General features: G+C 40.1%; 1 protein-coding gene and 1 long non-coding RNA gene across 3 annotated transcripts in view; one reads left to right on the forward strand and one right to left on the reverse strand.

Moving 5' to 3' along the window:
* The window catches only part of LOC131691685 (uncharacterized), a 124,889-nt gene that overhangs the window by 71,380 nt on the left and 33,513 nt on the right, over positions 1-19,996 (forward strand). The gene's annotated exons all lie outside the window — the stretch shown is intronic.
* Positions 5,147-18,136, reverse strand: LOC131691678 (uncharacterized). Of its 2 annotated transcripts, XM_058978257.1 has the most exons (3): positions 17,966-18,136; positions 5,480-6,521; positions 5,147-5,406 (listed from the first exon to the last, which is right to left on the reverse strand). In XM_058978257.1, the coding sequence occupies exons 1-3, from the start codon at positions 17,981-17,983 to the stop codon at positions 5,393-5,395; spliced, it is 1,074 nt and encodes a 357-aa protein (XP_058834240.1). In that variant the 5' UTR covers positions 17,984-18,136; the 3' UTR covers positions 5,147-5,392. The 2 variants fall into 2 exon arrangements, with proteins under 2 accessions (XP_058834240.1, XP_058834239.1); XM_058978256.1 differs by having other exon boundaries at positions 5,147-6,521; positions 17,966-18,135.

Below are 19,996 nucleotides of genomic sequence, written 5' to 3' on the forward strand. Positions count from 1 at the left end.
CAATTAGTTTTCTGACGGGCTGGAGCTGAGTAATATGCGAAATGAATTCTGAAGGGATCCGTACCAAAACCATCGCAAAATCTTTTGGACAGAATTATTGCAAAAGTCGAACAATACTCTGGCAAGAGTCGAACATAATTGTATATTCCTGGCAGCATACTTGCTATTACCGGGCGTAGTGCCCGGTTTGCTGCCAAAATTCTGGTAAAAGCGCACAAATTCTATCCAAAACCAATTTTGCTAACTGTGTAGACAATCCTACATATTTTGTTTATATTCCCAAACAAAATTCTAGAATTCTTGACGTTCTTAATTAATTTGAAACAAGATGTCATATGTTCACGAATTGTTAGGCTGGGTGATTTACTTTCATTGGCCAAAATGATTTTCATTTATATTTCTCGGCAAAAAGCACAAATGATTTACCGATTACACACTTCACACAACAATAAAACCAAAAAAACGACTTCCAGTTAAATTTATAACAAGATTTATGTACCTTGCTGACAGTTTCCAATTAGGGATAAATGTATTCTCTAATAATAGTTTTCTTTATCCACATTTTGGAATACGCTTTTTCTAAATGTTGTTCTTGCTGCATCGACGGCGTTCATAACACACGTAACGAAAAACGCTTTTCTCTTGAAACTATTTCGTTTCGTTGTTCGTGGTACTCGTACGGAGAAGGCATACTAGCGCCACCATCAAATTAGTGGTACATATATGAAACAAGCACTATCTGTCAAGTTGTCCCCGGGCTTGTTCGGAATAAAATAACCCTAAGATTTACAATCTTCCAAGAGGGGAAGCTTTGAAGGGATATAGGGGAATTATGGTTGAACCTAAAGCTTAACCCTTTTTCTGAATTTCCACAAAACCAATAAAATTGTTTCTGTGCAGAATTCTTCTTAAGAAATTTTTTAACAAGGTCTAATTTTATCAGCGCTTTAAAATTTCATTAAAAAAATTTGGTTGCAAAACTAGGAAAACAAAGTGATTTCTTCCAAGCACTGTGGGTAAAACCAATACCCCTACATCTTCGTCAGACGAGTAATCACCATTAGAAGTTCTAATCGAACTGACATGAAAGTCATTCGATTTCGAAAGTAGCTTATTTTATCTACTAGTCTCGTTGTGCAGAGGCTTTTCCAACCATACATTAGCTCAGAGGATCGAAGGGCATTTCAGTATGCTTTGCGAGTCAACTTAAATGCCTCCGACCCGTCCCTCTGTCTGTGATTACAAGCTCTTCTACATAAGTATTTGAGTCGAACAAGTTCGGCATTCCACCAAGGTGTTCCTCTAGAAGCACGCATAACTCGAAGCGGGCAAGCCTCTTAATATGCTGGTACTATGAGTGAGTTTGCTTTATCCGGAGCAGTGAGTGGACGTTGAAATGTTCAAAGAGGTACTTATGATCAGATAACGACGATTCGAGCTCATTTGGTAAGAGCCAATTTGCCAACTTATGCGTAATACCGTAAGAGCAGAGAGTTACATCTAACACCTCTTCTCTGCCAGCTCGTGCAAATGTTGGACGATTTCCTGTATTAAGAATGTGCAGATTTGTACTACTTAAGTATTCCATTAATTCGGTGCCTCTCAAACTATATCTGAGCTGTCCCAAATTATGTAGTGGGCATTTGCGTCACTTCCGATTATGAGGGGAAACCCATTTTTGCTGCAGTATGATACAACCCTTTTGAAATCATCAGAAGGTGATGGTTCACTATGTGATAAATATGCCGACCAATAGATGCTTTTCTTGTTTATATTATCAACAGTCATATTGACCGTGATAGCACAAACATCGCGAGCTGTGAGGTCGGATATAAGACATGCGCCAATAGCACTATTCGCAAGTTTACATGCACGAGACATTTCACGTGGATTTGTCATGTCATTTTTGTTGAAAGCTAGGAAGACGGGGTTAAGTAGCTTTCCAACATAAAAGTTTCCTTTAAGGAAATAGGGTTGTTGAACCAAAGCTATGGAAGCTTTTCCTTCCTGCACAAGGTGGGCTAGTTTCATAGTTGCTATACCTTTATGCTGAAGACTGATTTGTGCTACTCTAACCATACTCGATTACAGCACTACATATTTCATCATCAGCAAGTTGTATAACCACTAGAAGATACTAAACACGTTGGCTTACAATCGCCTATAGCGAACACCGAAATGTGTATTAGGGACATGACCATCATTTGAATCCCACGATTTGCGAAGAAACAAACGTCCACTGTGTCAAACATTCACGTAACACAGCATGGGTAAATTCAGTCCGCGGCACGGAGAAACACCTAGCCTTGAGGACTCCTGTTTTCACATATTGTAAGGTATTAGTACCTACTGTTGTGTTAAATGTTTCTACGGGCCATTGTTCAAAGCGGCATCCTGCCCTCCATGCTTTCGGCTCGAGCTGCGCGTCTCAAGTAGTAATCTTTTCATGGCATTATGCACGAATGCTTTGCATTTCACTGTACATGTGTACACTGTACAGGTCTCGAGAACGTATTTCACAGCTTTATCTGTAGAGGCATCACAGACTAATCATGAGCTATCAAACAACCACAGAAATCGGCGAAAAACGAAAAATTATGAAAAAAATTGTTAAGGTCACATTTTAGTCCGCCGTATTAGGTTCGGATTTTTTATTTTGATACATATTAACGTAAATTCATGTTTATTATTCACAAAACCTTTTTTCACGATTCTGGCTGAAATATTTATTTTTAGTGGGGTTCCATATTGGATCAATCATTTTTAATTCCGAAAAACTGACTTCGAATTCGTAATCAAAGATGTCTAAAACCAATAAGTCCAAGTAATTGTTATGAAATATTGACATTCTACCACGAATAATTCATCGAAAGTGTTCTCAAAACTTTAAGCGCGGTTATCTCAAAACGGTTCAATTAAAAATCTTCATCTTTTGACCTCCCGAAAAAACCTTTTTCATTGGAGGAGTCACCTATAAAATCTACAAATTCTTTGTATTCACTATTTTTATTGAAGTGGAAAAAAGGGCTAAAAATTTATCTTGGCTAAAAAAAATTCTGTTTCAGATCAATCCTGCAGCATTTTTGGAATTCCACACGCACCTTACCTTAGACAGAACGTCACCAGGGGCGCCATTTTGTTTTTTCGTACTGAAGAAATTTGTAAATGAAGACGAAAGAATAAGCTTCTTATCCTAAAACTGTTTCCTTCTATGTTTTTTTTTCATTGACCCACAAAAATTCCAAATTTTACTTACTTTTTGGTCGTTGAATGGGAACCTCCTCTTAATGTAAGCAATAAACAAACTCCATGTATGTATAAACTAATTCTGGTAATCACGGTTACGATTAAGACGATTTCCTGAATGCAGCTGCTGGAGTTGCTGTCCTAAATTGGAATTCTTTGCAGGGCAATTCGATGGGATGGGATCAATTTAATGCAAAGCACCTTGAACCTTTGGTTATCTTGAACGAAATGATTCAGCTGTTCCAGGGTAGTGTGCGATCACGTGAAAAAAGTGATATGTTAAATCCGTTCTCGGCACAGTAGGATCAGCATCACCGAGTTAGGATTGAATCAAAATCAAGCGGATAATGGACGAACTATGCAGCGATGGGGGAAGTCTACAATCGATTTCCTGTTATGGGCGAATATCCGGATTACTAGAGCTTAAGGCCTTTCAAAAATATTGCATCCTTGAAAGCGACAATTAAAGAGCTTGGATGAGCATTGGAGCAGGGTATTGGACAAATACGATCTGTACTTCTTTTCATTCAAATTTAAATATTCCGGAATGTAAAATTATATCTATATACACAATTCATATTCAAATGAATATTACAATTCCGGTATAACACATTCGACGAAATATGCATTCGATGAATGGACCAAATATTTCTGCAGACGTCTTGGAAAATTTCTTTGTTTTAAATGGCGTTAAGCACGATATCTTTACAAACCATCCCAATTTTTGATAGAAAAACTAATCAATTTTTTTAAAGAAATCAACGCCACTTGCGTAACTATCTTTGTTTGTAAACACTTTCATTGAAGATCTAGTTATTAAATTATTAAAAAATCCAATCAATTGGTTCATCGGTTGTGGAGATATCATGCGCACCACTAACGCTGCTGTAAAGCTTTGCGGCAATAGTCAATCAATTTGTCGATTTTGGCATGAAAACATGAACATTCCCAACAAACAATTTAGCTGAATAATGGCTTAAACCGTTCTTGTTCAGCTTTTTCTCTCGGATTAAAGGCTTGTTCAGCTTTCGTTGTTTGTTGGGTTCTAGCAGTGACTTGCGTAAGGTTTGGACTATATACCTTAACAAATCACAAAAAAATGTCTGCATATTACCGAGTACACAGATATATAGCCATTGATCTGCGAACCAGTTGAAAAAGTACAATTTACGATTACTACCCACTCCAAGTGTTTGCCGGTCGAGATATAGCCTGCAGAATTTTTTTTTTCAGAAGGAAAAGCTTTTGGAATAAATTGAAAAAAATGAGAAGACGCAATCACAAAATTCCGGGAAATAAATTCCCGGGAAGGAAACACTACTCTCAAGCCTCCGGCCAGTCGCTATTTCATCTGCATTCAGCCGACTGCTTGAAGCTTCAAAACAATTTTTTCAGAATTTCAAAACATTTTACACTCACTGCATTGAGGATTAGCCGACAGCAAGCAAGAAGTATTTCTCAATGCCTTATTAAAAATTTTCCTATATGAATGTTACCGAACGTAAGGAAAATTCAAGATTCACTCGGGGAGTATTATTTTGGAAAGGAAGAATGTACTGCAATTGCATCATCACATATGGCATTTGAATTATGTTAATTATTAATGTCAACTATTGCTCATAGAATCTGATTAGCATATTTATGATCAGAATGTTTGACTGATCACGATCAATTAGATAGTACGGTCTAAAAAATGATAATGTTCAGTTCTGAAAACTAACAAAAAGCCTCCGAACTGGACAACACGATTCCCAAACACCAAATGCGTTGATCAGCGTATTTGCCTTAAACCAGTTTCGTACATCAACAAGAAGTCGTTTTGGAAGGTGCAAATGATATTACAAAGACAAACTACCACTTAGAATATGTTGTATTATAATTTATTGAATATTGTTTCTTGATGTGTGAGAACGGTCCAACAACAATATTGCTTATACTATTTACACAATCCAAATTTTCAATCACGTCACACAATGAATACCATTACTTACAAAGCCATAACACACGAATAACTGTAATACCATCAGCAGTTTGCCGGTGTTGTTCAATATTTTGAACTTCAATGCGACATTGATTATCACGTCTACTAACCAGTTTGGTTTGTCCTCGTTTCAAGCACGATTTTCACCGCCACCACGAACTTTCTTCAGTTCCTGCTGCCTGTAGACGAAAAATGGACGAAATATTATTGCACGTTTGGATCGTGTTTGAGAGATTTGAGCGGAGTCGCTACCGAATAGAGACCGTTTAGTGATCTCGTGCAAGGCATCGGTTGCGGCATCTCGCGGAATGGGAACCTTATGGCCAGTTATCCATGGGTCGAAGCGCTTGAGCTCTGACACAAAGTCATTATACGCCTTTTTGGCAGCTGGATTTACCGGGGTGCTATCGCTTATCTGATCAGCGAAGTGTTCTTCGGGACTTATCAACGATCTCCGAAAAACCTGATGTAAAGCATCTGTTGTTGGGTCGGCTGGGATAGGTACCTTTTGACCTGTGATTGTTGGATCAAAACGCGTCAACACCTTCACGTAGTCATTGTACGCGGAATTCGGAGGAATAGTCGGTTTGTTATCACTAAAAGGAACTTCTTCCCGATTCGGCTGTGCTGTGCTGGTTGGGATAGAAATGGCAAGTGGCAAAGTCTTAGCAAAGTCATTATAAGACTGTTCATCTGAGTTCGAATACTGAGTTGTTTGATTTAGCTGATCAATGTTTCCAATATCTTGATGCAGTGCATCCGTCGCTGGATCCGTTGGAATAGGAACCTTCTGTCCAGTGATCCAAGGATCAAATCGAGTCAGCTCAGTTACATATTCTTTAAAAGCAGTATTATTCGAATCCGTTGAAGGTTTTGGATCATTGAATTCGTCATCCGGAAGCACGTCCTGTGGCCCGCGCACGTGGCCGTGGCCAGTAGCCCAATCGTCAAAACGGGTCAAAACGCTTACATAGTCTTTAAAACGCTGGTTATTGGGATCTACTTGCGGTATCGGATCATTGATTTCGTCGTCTGGGAGTACCTCCTGCGGGGTTCGTGTGTGGGTTTGACCTGTTACCCAATCATCGAAACGGGTCAGTACATTTACGTAGTCTTTGAACTGTTGGTTGTTAGGATCCGGGTCCGGCTTTCTGTCATCGAATGCTCCATTCGGGTACTGTTGGAGAATCTCAGGAGAAATGGATGTATTTGTAGTTTGTCGCTTTTGAGTACGATGTGATGCTCGAGAACTGGTTGCACATAAAAGTGTCACCAGTAGGCCACAGATGATGATCTATAAAATACATATTATTAGAAAATGACTAAATATCAGATGGTCACTTGGAGTTTACAATCGGGTACTAATTTCGATTACCAATTAAGTGATCATTCTAACATAGACCAATATAAAAACAAGTTTCAAACTTCGGATTTGAAGGCTCGATGAACAAATATGCCCCCAAGTGTCGTTTGATTTGAGAAAGCTGATTCAAGCAGAATAATTTAGTCAAACAAGTTGTTCGAAGGTACACCATTGGTTACAGCGCACCGAGATAACAATTTCGTAAATCGTTATGATACTTTTATTATCTAAGAGCCTTTAAAAATGATGCTAGCTCAAAAAGACGGAGACACAATTTGTGTTCCTGAACAAACCCTTAGTCAATGTGCGTGATGTCGCGCAAGAAACGTTCGTGATTTACCACTGAAACACTCCTTACTTCTTTTTCGCCCTTCTTCCCCACGGAATTACTTCGCGGCGGGGTCGTTGTACTTTCGTCGCACCTTTTCCTTTTGCTCTATCTCGGAGCCTCACTTGGTTCTTTGAGCTTTGATTTAACTCTCAACCCTTCTCTTGCTTCTTGTCTCTATATATTACACAATTTTAGCTCCCGTCACCATTTAGATGCTGATTCCATGAACCAGTTAGCTCCTGATTCCATGAGTCATTCAACTCCCAGCCTTATCATAATCTACTCGAAGGATACCTCATACTACTCCAACCGATAGTTTCCCGACAGAGGAATTTCTACCGACACCGGTACCCGCTTCCTTGAGACATTTTGCTCTATCTAGATCTACTCGGAATATTACCTGGCAGTAAACTACTCTACTTCGACTAAGAGTTCCACGGTAGCGGAATTTCTCTCGGTACCGGTGTTTGTTTCGTGGACAAATTAGCTCCCATTTTTGTCACGATTTAGTCGGATAGTTCCCGGCGGCGAATCTACCCTACTGCGGCTTTCGGGCCGATGGCACTACTTTGTTGGTCCCTTCGCCACTTCCTCTGCAGCTTGGAGAGTAAACTCGTAACCACTCTGTTGACAGCGTCCCAGATATGCTCGTCGTGGAACATCTCTTCAACGATATTGTCAACTGTAACACCAGGCATACCTCATCGAACTTCTTCGAACCTAGGGCATTTAAGGATGAGACACCAGGAGACGTCTTGATCTGCATCTTGCTCCTCCATTATTCGGCACAATCCTTACCAATACCTTAGTTCTAGACCAACATGTGAAATGGGCGGAAGTCAAATGAGAGTCTCTCTGTGTTTACTTTCTCTTTCGATTATTATGGCGTCAACATAAAACATTCCAACATTTTTTCAATAAATATTGGAAGACTCTGATGTCGTCTAGCCTATTATGCTAAGAGTTTAGGAGCAAACGTAGAAGCGGCCGAGTTATGGACGAAAGAGAGAGTAAACAAAGAGAGACTCTCATTTGGACTTCCGCCCTTTTCTCATGTTGGTCTAGAGTTGTCCTCACAGCCTTCTCACATGTTAATGTTGTAATTCAACCGATCGTCGACCATCATACTCAGGTGCTTCAGCACACGCATGAATGAAATGGATGGGATAGGAGACACTCCGAGGTTGATCACTACAGCTAGATTGTTTTTCGATTGCTGACCAGCACTACCTGCGTTTTATGGTGAGCTAGCTGTAACTTGACGTCAGCCATCCACGATGCCTATTGTCCCTGCCGTCAACACCTCCACCTCCTCAAGGGACTCGCCGATTATCGACAGAACAACGGCATCTGCACAGCCGATGATCTCAACTCCGCCGGGCAGTTTATTTATTTATTAAAATAATTCATCTGACAAAAATAGTCTTAATGAATAGCAGGAGTCAAGTCCAGTGCAGTAAAATTTCATTTCATTCAATCGAAACTGAATGAACGCAGTCAATCAGTCGTCTGCAGTAGCATTCACATTCATTTAACGCATCAGTTGTTGTTAATCTGAAGCTGGGTTCATGGCACTTCACTCACCGCTGCTTTCAAATGAGTCGCAATTCATATTCAACCTCCTTCGTTTGATCCTCTCAAATGAATAGATCAGCTTTCAATTTCCCCAGTGAGCACCAGTCAAATGAGATCCGGGTAAACCTAAGACAAAAAGAGACAACTGGCTTCGTATTTTTGGTTATCATGCCTTTCTTGTGCCAGATGACAGATGAGTGTATGCAGCTAGCGAGGTTGGCAGTGCAGCCAATTTCTTTGTCATATTTAGATATGTTGCTATAATACACATAATAATGACCATTTTATTGACACACAATAAGCTGTTATTAGTAGATTCATTATTTTCGTCTGAACTCTGCGAATTTAAGAAAATTTGAAAAAGAAATATGATAGCCGCAGTATGCTATCATAATTGTACGAAGCTGTCAAATTCATTGCTAAAATCAAATATGTAATTCAGCTATTTATTTGCACCTCTACCAATAGTTCCCTGTGTACAATTCCGATGACATGGTGAAGAGGTAAAACATTTCCACACTGGTTATATAGGAACACATTACGAGCACAGTCTATAGTCTACGAGAATCTTTTTTTTTCAGAAAGAATTCGAAAAGGTTCTGCTCGATATGAATGCTATAAATAGGTCATATCGAAGGTGGGTTTATTGATTTGAGGTAACCAAAAGGCGCCATATTGGATTGATTGATTGCAAAATGTCCTCAATCATCAGTTTCCGTCATCTAGTGACCATCATTGCAAAAGCGATATAGATATATATTGATCATGGTTTTTACTGTGGTGGTTACCCGAAACCGCCATCTTTGTTTTCAAAATGGCCTAAATTCATAAATTACGGTATTTTATGATTATTTTAAATGATACCCATATTGATAGTTGTTTTCACAGTTTCTTGGTCACTATAGGCCGCAATCTTGGATTTCAAAATGGCCTAACCTCCTTTCAAATGGTATCCATGTTGCCCTCATCTCTGATTTAAAAATGACTTTAACCATCGAGCTTGAGCTTGACCTTGTACGACCACCCGTAGCTGCTACTCCGTTATCGATCTAGACTAGCTGAAGTTGCACAGGGAATCAGTAGTAGTGCTTGGGATTAGGGAAACATCTTTCAATGTGCAACTCCTGGTAATCCTAAAGTGTTTATTGAACAAAACCGGCGCCGGCCTGGCCCGAACGTAGATCGCAGAAGGAACGTTAGTCCGATACTTGCTTTTGCTAGGCAACGGCTTTACTTCCCTTCCGAAGGAAGATTTTACACCTCAGAAAAATCTCAGCGACCTCGGCTGGGATTGCACCCAGACTAACTGGGATGGGTGGCTGTCACGCTTACCACTCAACCAACTACGCCTTCATTTAAAATGACTAACCATCGATTTCCGTTATCTATCATCTTGGACCTTTAACGAGTTCGCCCGTTTACACCTAAGACAAGATAAAGCAACTAGTAATACGATTTCTGTATATTTCTGTATTTTGGTAGTACGTCCATCTCTATTTCAAAGTTTGTGGCAAATTTGATTCTGATGAATAGGCTGTTATGCTGACCAAATTTGCTAGAAACATATAGTATATGATAAAAATCTAGAATTGATTAGTTCCAGATATATTTTGGCAAAATGTGAGTTAATAAAACAGTCATTATTATGTGTATTATAGCAACATATCTAAATATGACAAAGAAATTGGCTGCACTGCCAACCTCGCTAGTTGCATACAGTCATCTGTCAACAATTATTCACCAGGGCACAAGAAAGGAAAGAAAACTCTCCAAGAAGAAGAGAAAGAAAGGTTCGGAACATTTGTCATTTTTGAGTGAATTTGTTTTATGTTTGTTAAGCAGAAAAGCCCACTACGTCATTTGTTTTATTCTTTTCTTTTTCATATCCTCTTGATTTATCAGCTTCCTCGAAAAAATACAACCTTACTCATACAGAGAAAAAATGCTCGTACCTGTATCCGTCTTGAGTTGCCTCGTCTTATCATAGCCTTTACCCTATATTATTTATTATCTTGGTCGGAGTTATTTTTATGTCAGTGAGTGTTCCTTCATATTCATTTGTGAGTGGTTCATTGGAATGGTTCACTTCCATTAGCTGAGACCGTGCTAATGTGAGGTTGGTGTTCAATAGAAACTAAACAGGCAAAAACGTCAAATGACTAGAACCTGTTATTCAATTGACAGTGAACTTTGAGTGACTCAAACGAAGACGGCAGCCGAACTCAACTGATATAGTGGTGGTATGTTTACAGTGAAAGGCTCGAAGTTTCACTTGAAACGATTATTTTCGTTTGAAATTGATATTTTACCGCACTGGTCAAGTCATAAAAATAGCAGACCGCGAAACTTTCTGTGCGAACTTGTGCGATGGTTCACCAAACTCGAACAAATCCTCGACCGTAGAGAAAGTTCGAATACATGCGGTTATCGGTTCATTGAATCCAAACGTCGTACGGTGGAATCTAGGTTGTAGTAAGCCAGATGAGCGTAGAGAACGTTGCGAGGCACGAAAATCAAGAAGTGACAGGATCTTCGGGGAGTCAATTTCAGCGTTAAGAAGCTTTGCTACGAATACTACTTGCTGAAGCTTTCTGCGTTGTTTCAGTGTGTCGAGACCGATCAAGCGACATCGAGCAGGATACGGTGGAAGGTCTAGAGGATTCCGCCATGGAAGGTCTCGTAGTGCGAGTCGGACAAATCTCTTCTGCACCCGTTCAATCCGTAAGTTCCATGTAAGCTGATGAGGGCTCCAAATCAAAGAAGCATTTTCCAGAAGTGGGCGAACCAGCGAACAATATAACGCCTTCATACAATGCGGGTCCTTGAAATCCCGGCCGATTTTAGAAATGAAGCCGAGTTGTCGGGATGCTTTAGAGATTAAAGCTGAGCGAGGCTGATTGAATGTTAGCTTCGTATCCAACAAAACCCGAGGTCACTGACGCAATCAACTCTAGTGAGCCTTTGCCCATCGATTTGATAGTCGTAATGTATCGGACTGAACATGCGGTGAAAAGTTATGACTTGGCATTTTGCAACGCCAACAATTAGCCAGTTTTTACGACACCAGTTAGCAAATGTATCCAGAAGCTTGAAGACGGATGCAGTCGTCGATAGATCGGACTACGAGGTACAATTTCAAATCATCGGCGTAAACCAGTTTGCACCCCAAACCAAGCAGCAAAGCAGCATCGTTGAAAAATAATACAAACAGTAGGGGTCCCATATTGCTGCCTTGAGGGACTCCAGATTTGTTCGTAAATTGAGAGGAAACACAAGAGCCAAGCTGCACACGTAGGACTCTGTCACTCAAGTAAGAATTCAGCCACTTAACAAAATTCCGTGATGCACCCAGCCGTAACATTTTGGTTAATAATATTCGATGGTCAATTCGGTCGAATGCAGCTTTTAGGTCAATTTGTGCCTTATCTTCCATCTGCGTGATGCAAGTTGATGTGAAATCGAGAAGATTTGTGGTTACGGATCGTCCGGGCATAAACCCATGTTGATCGGTAGAGTACGAAGGTGCTAACAACAATTTCAAATATCTTGGAGGCAGCAGATAGACTAGTTATGCCACGGTAGTTTCTAACATTTCGACGATCACCGCTCTTATAAACAGGGAAATCACCGGAAATTCGCCTTGTTCAAACGTTAAAAATGTTGCACAAAGGTTCGGCTAATGAAGCAATACACCGACTGTAAACGACAGCTGGAATACCGTCCGGTCCCGCTGAGTACGATTTTTTCAACCTATTCACAGCGGTAATAATCATATCGGGAGTGATTAAAAATGTACTCAAGTCCATAGCGTTTTCAGGACCATCTATCGAAGCAGCTTCAGCTTCAGTGGCGGAGGCAGTATTCTCAGCAAAAACAGAAGCAAAAAACTTTGCAAACAACTCACACGAATCCAAGGCAGACGTTGATTCAATATCGTCGAGACACACGTTCGATGGAATCAATGAACATTTTCGCTTCGAGTTAACAAAATTCCAAAAGTTTTTTGGGATTCCGGCGAAGATCCCTCTGAACCCGCATGGCGTATGCTTTGTATAATCCGGTATTCAATCCACGATACTCATCACTGGATTTTTTAAAATTGCGCTTTGCTTCTGAACTGCGCCAACGATGGTGTTTACGCTGCCAAGCGTTGCGCTCTCGCTTTAACTCGCGCAGTCGTGGTGTTGTCCATGGAGGAGAAATGGGCCGTTTTACGAAAGGTAAATTTGAACTTAGCCATTGAAACAAAACATCACGAAACAACGCAGCCATATCATCAACGTGATCCAGTGCGAGGAAAGATGCCCAATTGACATGCAGCAAATACTGTCCAGCGAAATCGATTCTGCGATAATTCAATGCCCTCCCTTCATTCGCATCAGTTAAACGGTGTGCACTATTGTTACACACAGATGGTAACGAAAGAAATAGAGGCGGACGGTGCGCATCGACCGGCAGCAGCGAAGCAACACGACAATCGACTGCCAAGTTGTGCGCAGCAAAACAAAAGGCTAAATCAAGCACCCGTCCGAGATGATTCGAGTGTAGGTTTGTTTGAAAAAGATTCAAAAAATCCATCCCGTCAATAAGCGCCGTGCTTGCTAAGGGAAGCTGAGTTGAAATTGGACGTATTCCATCAGAGTCACGAGTCCATTCAATCCGTGGCTAAAACTAAAACAATTTCATTACCTACGCCTTTGCTGCAAAGCTCCGAAACAGAAGAAATGTGCGCATCAATAACACTCACATCTTGGCTTGTATCGGGAGGGATGTACACACCGCACAGCAGCATCTCTCTACCACGCACGGTGACACTTGCACACACTTGCTCAAAGCAGCAGCCGTCTCTCGTTTCGATTATAGAGCTAGCATGCTCTTGCGCCACAGCTATCAATACACCTCCGAAGCTCTTTTTTTGCTGTGTAGGGGGCTTCGGTCACACCGAAAAACGTTAAATGAGTTTCCGAATAGCTGAAGTGAGCTGATGCGGTCGTCCAGTCCCGTCTCTGTTAGAATGATGATGTCGTAATTAGATTCACACGCAGTCAAGAATATCTGGTCGATTTTGCTCCTTAATCCCCTCGAATTCTGATAGTAAATCCAGATACCTCTTTCATCACCATCAACATTCTGCAACACGGGCTTGTTTAGTGTAGGAAAAAGTAATGTGTTAAAATACTCGCCTCTGGTGGAAACCCGAAGGTTTCCACCGTCCACTGTAGAGCGCACAGAAACAATTCCACTCACGAGCTCACCGCGCTGGGGGGATTCTTTCGACGATTGTAGTTTTTTGGGTGATTTTCAAACTCCCGAAATAGGCCAAAATGATGGATCCAGTGCTTTGGCTTTCATGTCGTGTTCTAAACAAATTTTAAACGATAGGAATGACATGCCGGTAACATCTTTGCCTTTCAGAACAAGTCGCACGAGATGGATTGGCTCAGGTACACTTAAGCAACGAGATACAAACTAACTAACGGGTTGAGCCCAGATAGGTACAGCCAAAATTTATCAACATTTGTGACAATAGAGGCAACTGAGAGGTCACTAAGGTCAATAATATTGGTTCCGTGGTCGGACTGAGTTGAGATAGACATGTTTTCATCCACCCGACGACGTTTTGTACCTCTAGGCCATGCAGGTGTCTTCGGCGCTGGCCACTCAGGCTGAACTGCAGCTCCCGGCACATTGTCGATTTTTTTTGTTCAGCGCCACGACAGCAGCAGACAGTTGTTGTACTTGCGTTGACAAATCAGTTACGTTTTGTTCGTAAGGAGGTGCTATTTGAGTCTCTGCTATGTAGGCGCGCACTGCTTCTTCTCCATTGCGGTTCTCACTGGGTTCGTTACACACGGGTAGCAGATGAAAACAGAGGCAAAAAACTTAACGAAGGCGTCGATAACGATGATGGTAATTTGCAAAACAAAATACCAGGCACTTTTGGTGAAATGACACTGGGTTTTCAGGCACGATAAAGCTCAGTCGGCTGGTACTCCACTCTGTTAGGCTTATAAAGCGTCTACCGAAAACAAATCACATATTGCAGGTTCCACTGAAACAGGTTTACTACACAAATTTTACAAAAAACTCCCAACACTCAACAGAAGTAAACTGATTCAACTTATCGAACACAGTATGTCCAGTATTAACACACCGCTGTACATTATATTCCAGAACGTTGGGACAAGAGCCCTGAGGTACACCCGCCGTGACCCTAATCGACCGCTGTCCCATATTCCTTTCTTAAACCAGTACTCGGCTCTGGAAGTAACTTTTCAGAACCTTGCACAAATAGTCGGGAACTCGCATTCTGTGCAGCGCTACGCCTATCACCCCCTAACTGGCAATATTAAATGCGTTCTTCATGTGTATCGTTACCACGGTGCAGTAGCGATTACTCCTTCTCTTTAACCTCAATGCTTTCTACGCGCTGGCAATTAATATGCGGATGGCGTTCACCGTCAAATTCTTTTTCCGGAACCCGAACTACCTCTTCGGTAATCCGTTCTCACTTTCAGCCTAGGTCGTCAGTCTGTTGAGGATGACCCTTTCCAGTAGTATACCAAGAGTATCCAGCAGGCGCATAGGCCGATTCGATGCAAGACCTCCTGGTGATTTTCCTGGATTGGGCAGCGACACCTTCTTCCAACATCCGATTGTACTGCTCTGGTGTCCATCTTGGGAGAGCTTTGCAGCTACAGACGAATATGCCGTTGATCCTGGCGATCACGAAGCCTTCGTGTGTACTTTTTCATCACTTCTTGGACAGGGAAACCGCCCATCACTTGGATTGCCACCATCCCAGCACTATCCAGCACCCAGTTACCGTTATCGGAAAAAACACGATACGGCTCTACAATAATTTCAACGTCGCATTTCGTTTCTGTTGTCGACTGCCACAAGAGTTGCTGTGCAACGTCGCAATGATTAAGATTAAGCTGGGTTATCTCCACCATTGGTGGCTTGCTTTCACCGGACATTTAAAGCCGCCCGTCGTGTGGTCGTTTCCGGCCTCCGGTTTGCAGATCATGCTCCTTGGCAGGGCTGGCGGAAAGCGTGGGTAGTATGGGTAGTACTACCCACTCGAAAATAACCGAGTGGGTAATTACATGGGCATTTTCATGAATTTGAAATCTTCCACGTATGTATCTCGGGCACTCATTTGAAAATTTCGATGCACGACAATTTCATTTGCACAATTACATTACATTGTGATTTAATGTAAATGTAATGTAAGCGTGTGTATTGCGAAAATGAGACAAATTCCTATTCTATTACCCTCACCCTATGCTTACTACCCACTCGTGCTAAAAGTTTAACGCCGGCCCTGCTCCTTGGTTGCTTCATGCAGTCGCTAACAATTGAGCTAAATCTTGCCATTATTTCACAAAATGTATAGTTTACGGGAATCGAGTACTGAAATACAACCATGCGTTACTAGGCTTCATGCAAAACTGACTTAGACATCACTTCGTTAAAAGCTTAATAACTTTTTCTATCAAAGCCGGACTGATTCGCAGTCTTCGACAGAATTGTAGACAATTAAATTATCTTTCTTAGTTTCAGTTGCAGTTGTAATCTGATGCGTACAGTGCAATGGGAACTAGTGGGTTTTCCCATACAAACTTCAGGCATGTTAGTCCGGTAGCTAGACTTGTCCGATTTGTTTCAAATTTGGAGCAAGTACACCTGGTGGAACTGGGAATCGACTCAAGGGTGGGCCGATGGGGGTCATTTTTTCTTGTAGCTCTAAAGCACAGGTAATGCTGTTGAGAGCTCTTTAAGTGTTTTGGGATGATTGGAAGGAAAACATCAAACGCTTATGACAATGATGCAAATTTGTTTTACGATCTCATTAAGAAAAAAAAACATAAATGAGTCCACGTGGACTATTTCTATGCCCTCACTCCCTTCGTTATGAACAAGCGTGGACTTTTTCGTACCTCCTACCCTCCTTCCAATTGTCAACGTGGTATATGGATAGCTCCTTATTGAATTTTAATTTATTCGATCTAATATAGTTTTTAAATTATTATGGGTCGATAGCCAGGTATCCATTTACTTTAACCCATTCATGCCCATGTTGTTTGTGGACAACAACGTTTTTAAAAAAACTATAATTTTTCATTGAGGCAAGATTTGCTCACAAAAACAAGTAAGGCTAATAAATGTGTCTATTGCCTTTCATTTGAGTATTAATAGTTACAAGGATCAGCAGTGCTGCCAGGGACAGTTTATGTTGATGATGGAATATGAATTTTTCATATATCTTCGTTATGTTGCAATATTGTTAAAAACTGATAAAACTTATCGATTTAGACTGTCTTTGGCTACGTTTTCCACACAAGTGGAATATTGTAAATATTCTAGAAGAATTGTATTGAGCATTGGGAGGTAAAAATTTAGCAGCTTCTAGCACTGCGAGGGAAGCACCTATCTTTATGAAGAAAGGCTTTTAGTGTTTCTTGACCCCACCGCTTTTAAGGAAAAATAGTTTTGAAACCCTACATGCACTAAAAAAAAGTTGAGCATGAAAGGGTTAAATGGTGCTCAAAAATCATATTTGTACTGTTCTAAATTGCCTGCACCAATTACAAGTAGCAAAATACAATATTGTTCAACCAAAGAATTATCTAATCAAATTATCAAGAAAATTATTACGACGACTAAAATTTTGTAAATGTGTGCCATATTTCATGAACTAGTTCAAGGCGTAAGACTTAAATCATGAATAGTATTCTACAAAATAGGAGACCTATAGGACTATATTCTATAAACGTTAAAACAAAGAAGAGATAAATATTAGTGTTCGATTTTTGAACTAATACATAAGCGCATGAACTAAAACAAGATCAGCGATAAATCGTATCATGAGCCAGTTCATGATGAACTACTTGAACCACGAGTTTCACGTTTTGAGTCACGGTGCATCTTCCTTGGGTTATCAGCACATGCGTAACTGTTTTGAATGTTGCTAGGGCCGTAAACATTAGAAAATAAGAACGCAACGCCTTCGCTACAACATAGGCTAACAGACGAATATACAAACAAATGATTTTTGTTCATGGTCCAGAAATCATAGTGATTTTGAAAAAAAAACATTTGTTGTCGTATAGACGTAACAACCCTAGTGTTCCGATAAGATTTGTAAACATTTAAAAATATGTACTCGGATTCTCGAGATTTAGACTACATTAGTAAATGATAGCTTAATTCCTAAATTGCACAGTAATAGAAAATTAAAGCAATTTCGTCAGCATCAGCTTGTATTTCAAAATATTACTAGTTTTGCCATCCATAGTCAGAACAACACTATTAATAGCCGTTAATTAATGGTTACTAAAACAACCTTTCCATGCGCAAGCATGCATTTCCTATACAATCAGGTTCAAACTATTGCAAACACACCACAAATAGTTTAAATGCAAACCGGTTTCAAACGGTTAGCCTCAAATGATTCAATACTAACATTTAAAAGACAACTCATCTCAATTCCTAGGCAAGATATCACCAGATATTAGGCAATTTCACACTATGCAAATAGTCGGTAAATATCACACTTTTTAGCACGTTTCGATTTCTACGAATCTCTTTTCCAATAACACCACCATCGGTCACAACTGTTACACTTGTACTGAAGATCAGCAAAGAATCAAATACAAATTTTATACACATGTCTAGAGTAAGGTGGGGTAAAATCCCGATAGTAGCACTCATAAATTCCTTAACGAATTATGCAAAGTTGATTGGCATCACGGTTTTGGATTGAGCGGTTAAAAAAATAGTAAAATATCTTCGATTCCGGACCTTAACCCTCATACCTAAATTGCAACTTTGCGGAACTGCTGTTCGTGACCTGAACAGATTGGATGTTACATCCATAAGGTCATAGTAACAAGTGCAGAAACCGCAATCGTAAGTCTGATTAACATCATCTTCTTGTGTTCTAATGATTCTTCAGAAGGTACAAATGTCACAAGACTTTGGATTTTTGGATTTGAATTTGAGTTTCACGTTGTTTGGGATATTCTTAGCATTTTGCAGGGAAATAAACGGACAGTGTTTTGCGGTGAAATATATGGTAGGTTGATACACGGGGTACGTTACCCTGTTTTGGTTGGGGAACACAAAAATAACGTGTTTTGATCAAAAAAGGTGCTTCACTCGGAGTGATATTAGCTGTTCAATTTTCACTATTGGATGCTCATCACAATTCTCCTTATATATCTATTATATTCTAAAAGCGCAAATTAGCCTAAATATCAAAGTATTGATAGTTTTCATCAATATTTCGAGACAGTATACTTATGTCAACATTACGCTCACATGCCATCTTATTCTGGCCCATTCTGGTTCAAAGCGACGTTTGACGTTTTGTCCCGTCCCAGATTTTCTCGAGCTATCCCCAACAGCATTGCTTCAACGGGAGCAAAACAAAACTGAACGCCTTAATAAACTTCTACGGATAATTTTGTTATAATTTAGTTTTCAAATGAAATATATTGGTGTCACTTCCTAAGATTTGTGAGAAAACTTGCACTAACGTTTATAAATGTTATTTTGAAACAACATAGACGTGAAAGGGTTAATAGTCAACATAACATCTTCTAACAACGCTGATATCTAGAAGGTAATCGAAATAAAACTTTTTATACAGTGACTCAAATTCGAATTCGTTTTTCGTCGCATGATTTGTATGTAAAAGTGTGTTTCCGGGCGGCTTGTTGAATCTGCACCAACCCCCTGTCTGGTCGAAGGCTTCTCAGTTCGCTACTAGAGAATGCGACGTTGAACCGTTATGTGTCCAACATAAAGAAAACAGGCCGACAATCTACCCGAGTACCCGCAAATTTAAAAGTCCATAACTATGGCAAAATCAACCATTTTTAGCATCTGGGAAAGATAACATTCACTCATCTCGTTCCCGTAAATCTGGAGGGATATTCCAGTGTATTTCGGATCTCAAAGATAGGAAAAGTATGCTCAAGAAAGGATTTACTCGAATTCAACCTGGTTCGTCTGCTAGAGCCCACCAAACTACCAATTATAAATTTTCATATGAGGCTGACAAAATCGGGGGTGGACGAGATCGAGGACTGATAAAATCGGGTCTTCACTGTATGTTGAATAAAACCATCATTTTGTATCCCAGGTAATTAAACCTGAATCTTACCTAGAATTATGCATGCACTTTGTAAAAGTTTAAACGAGGAATAATGTCAAAAATAGCTAATTATTCAAATAGCTCACATTCAAAATGGCGTAAATTTGCGCAGGTTTTTTCGCCGATCTAGTAGTATTTGAATTAAACTTAATCAGGGTACAAGAGTTTCCACTGGGACGGATTGGAAACATAAAGTTTTTCAATTTTGAAAAGTGTTCTCACTTTCATCGCGATTTTTTCTTCTTTGTTTCTAAGTTCTATAGAACTATATTTTTTAGAATATATAGATCTATCTACGCCAAAATAAGCACCAAATAGTCTATGTTTATTAAAAAC

This window comes from Topomyia yanbarensis, chromosome 3, assembly GCF_030247195.1.
Source record: "Topomyia yanbarensis strain Yona2022 chromosome 3, ASM3024719v1, whole genome shotgun sequence".
NCBI lineage: Eukaryota > Metazoa > Arthropoda > Insecta > Diptera > Culicidae > Topomyia > Topomyia yanbarensis.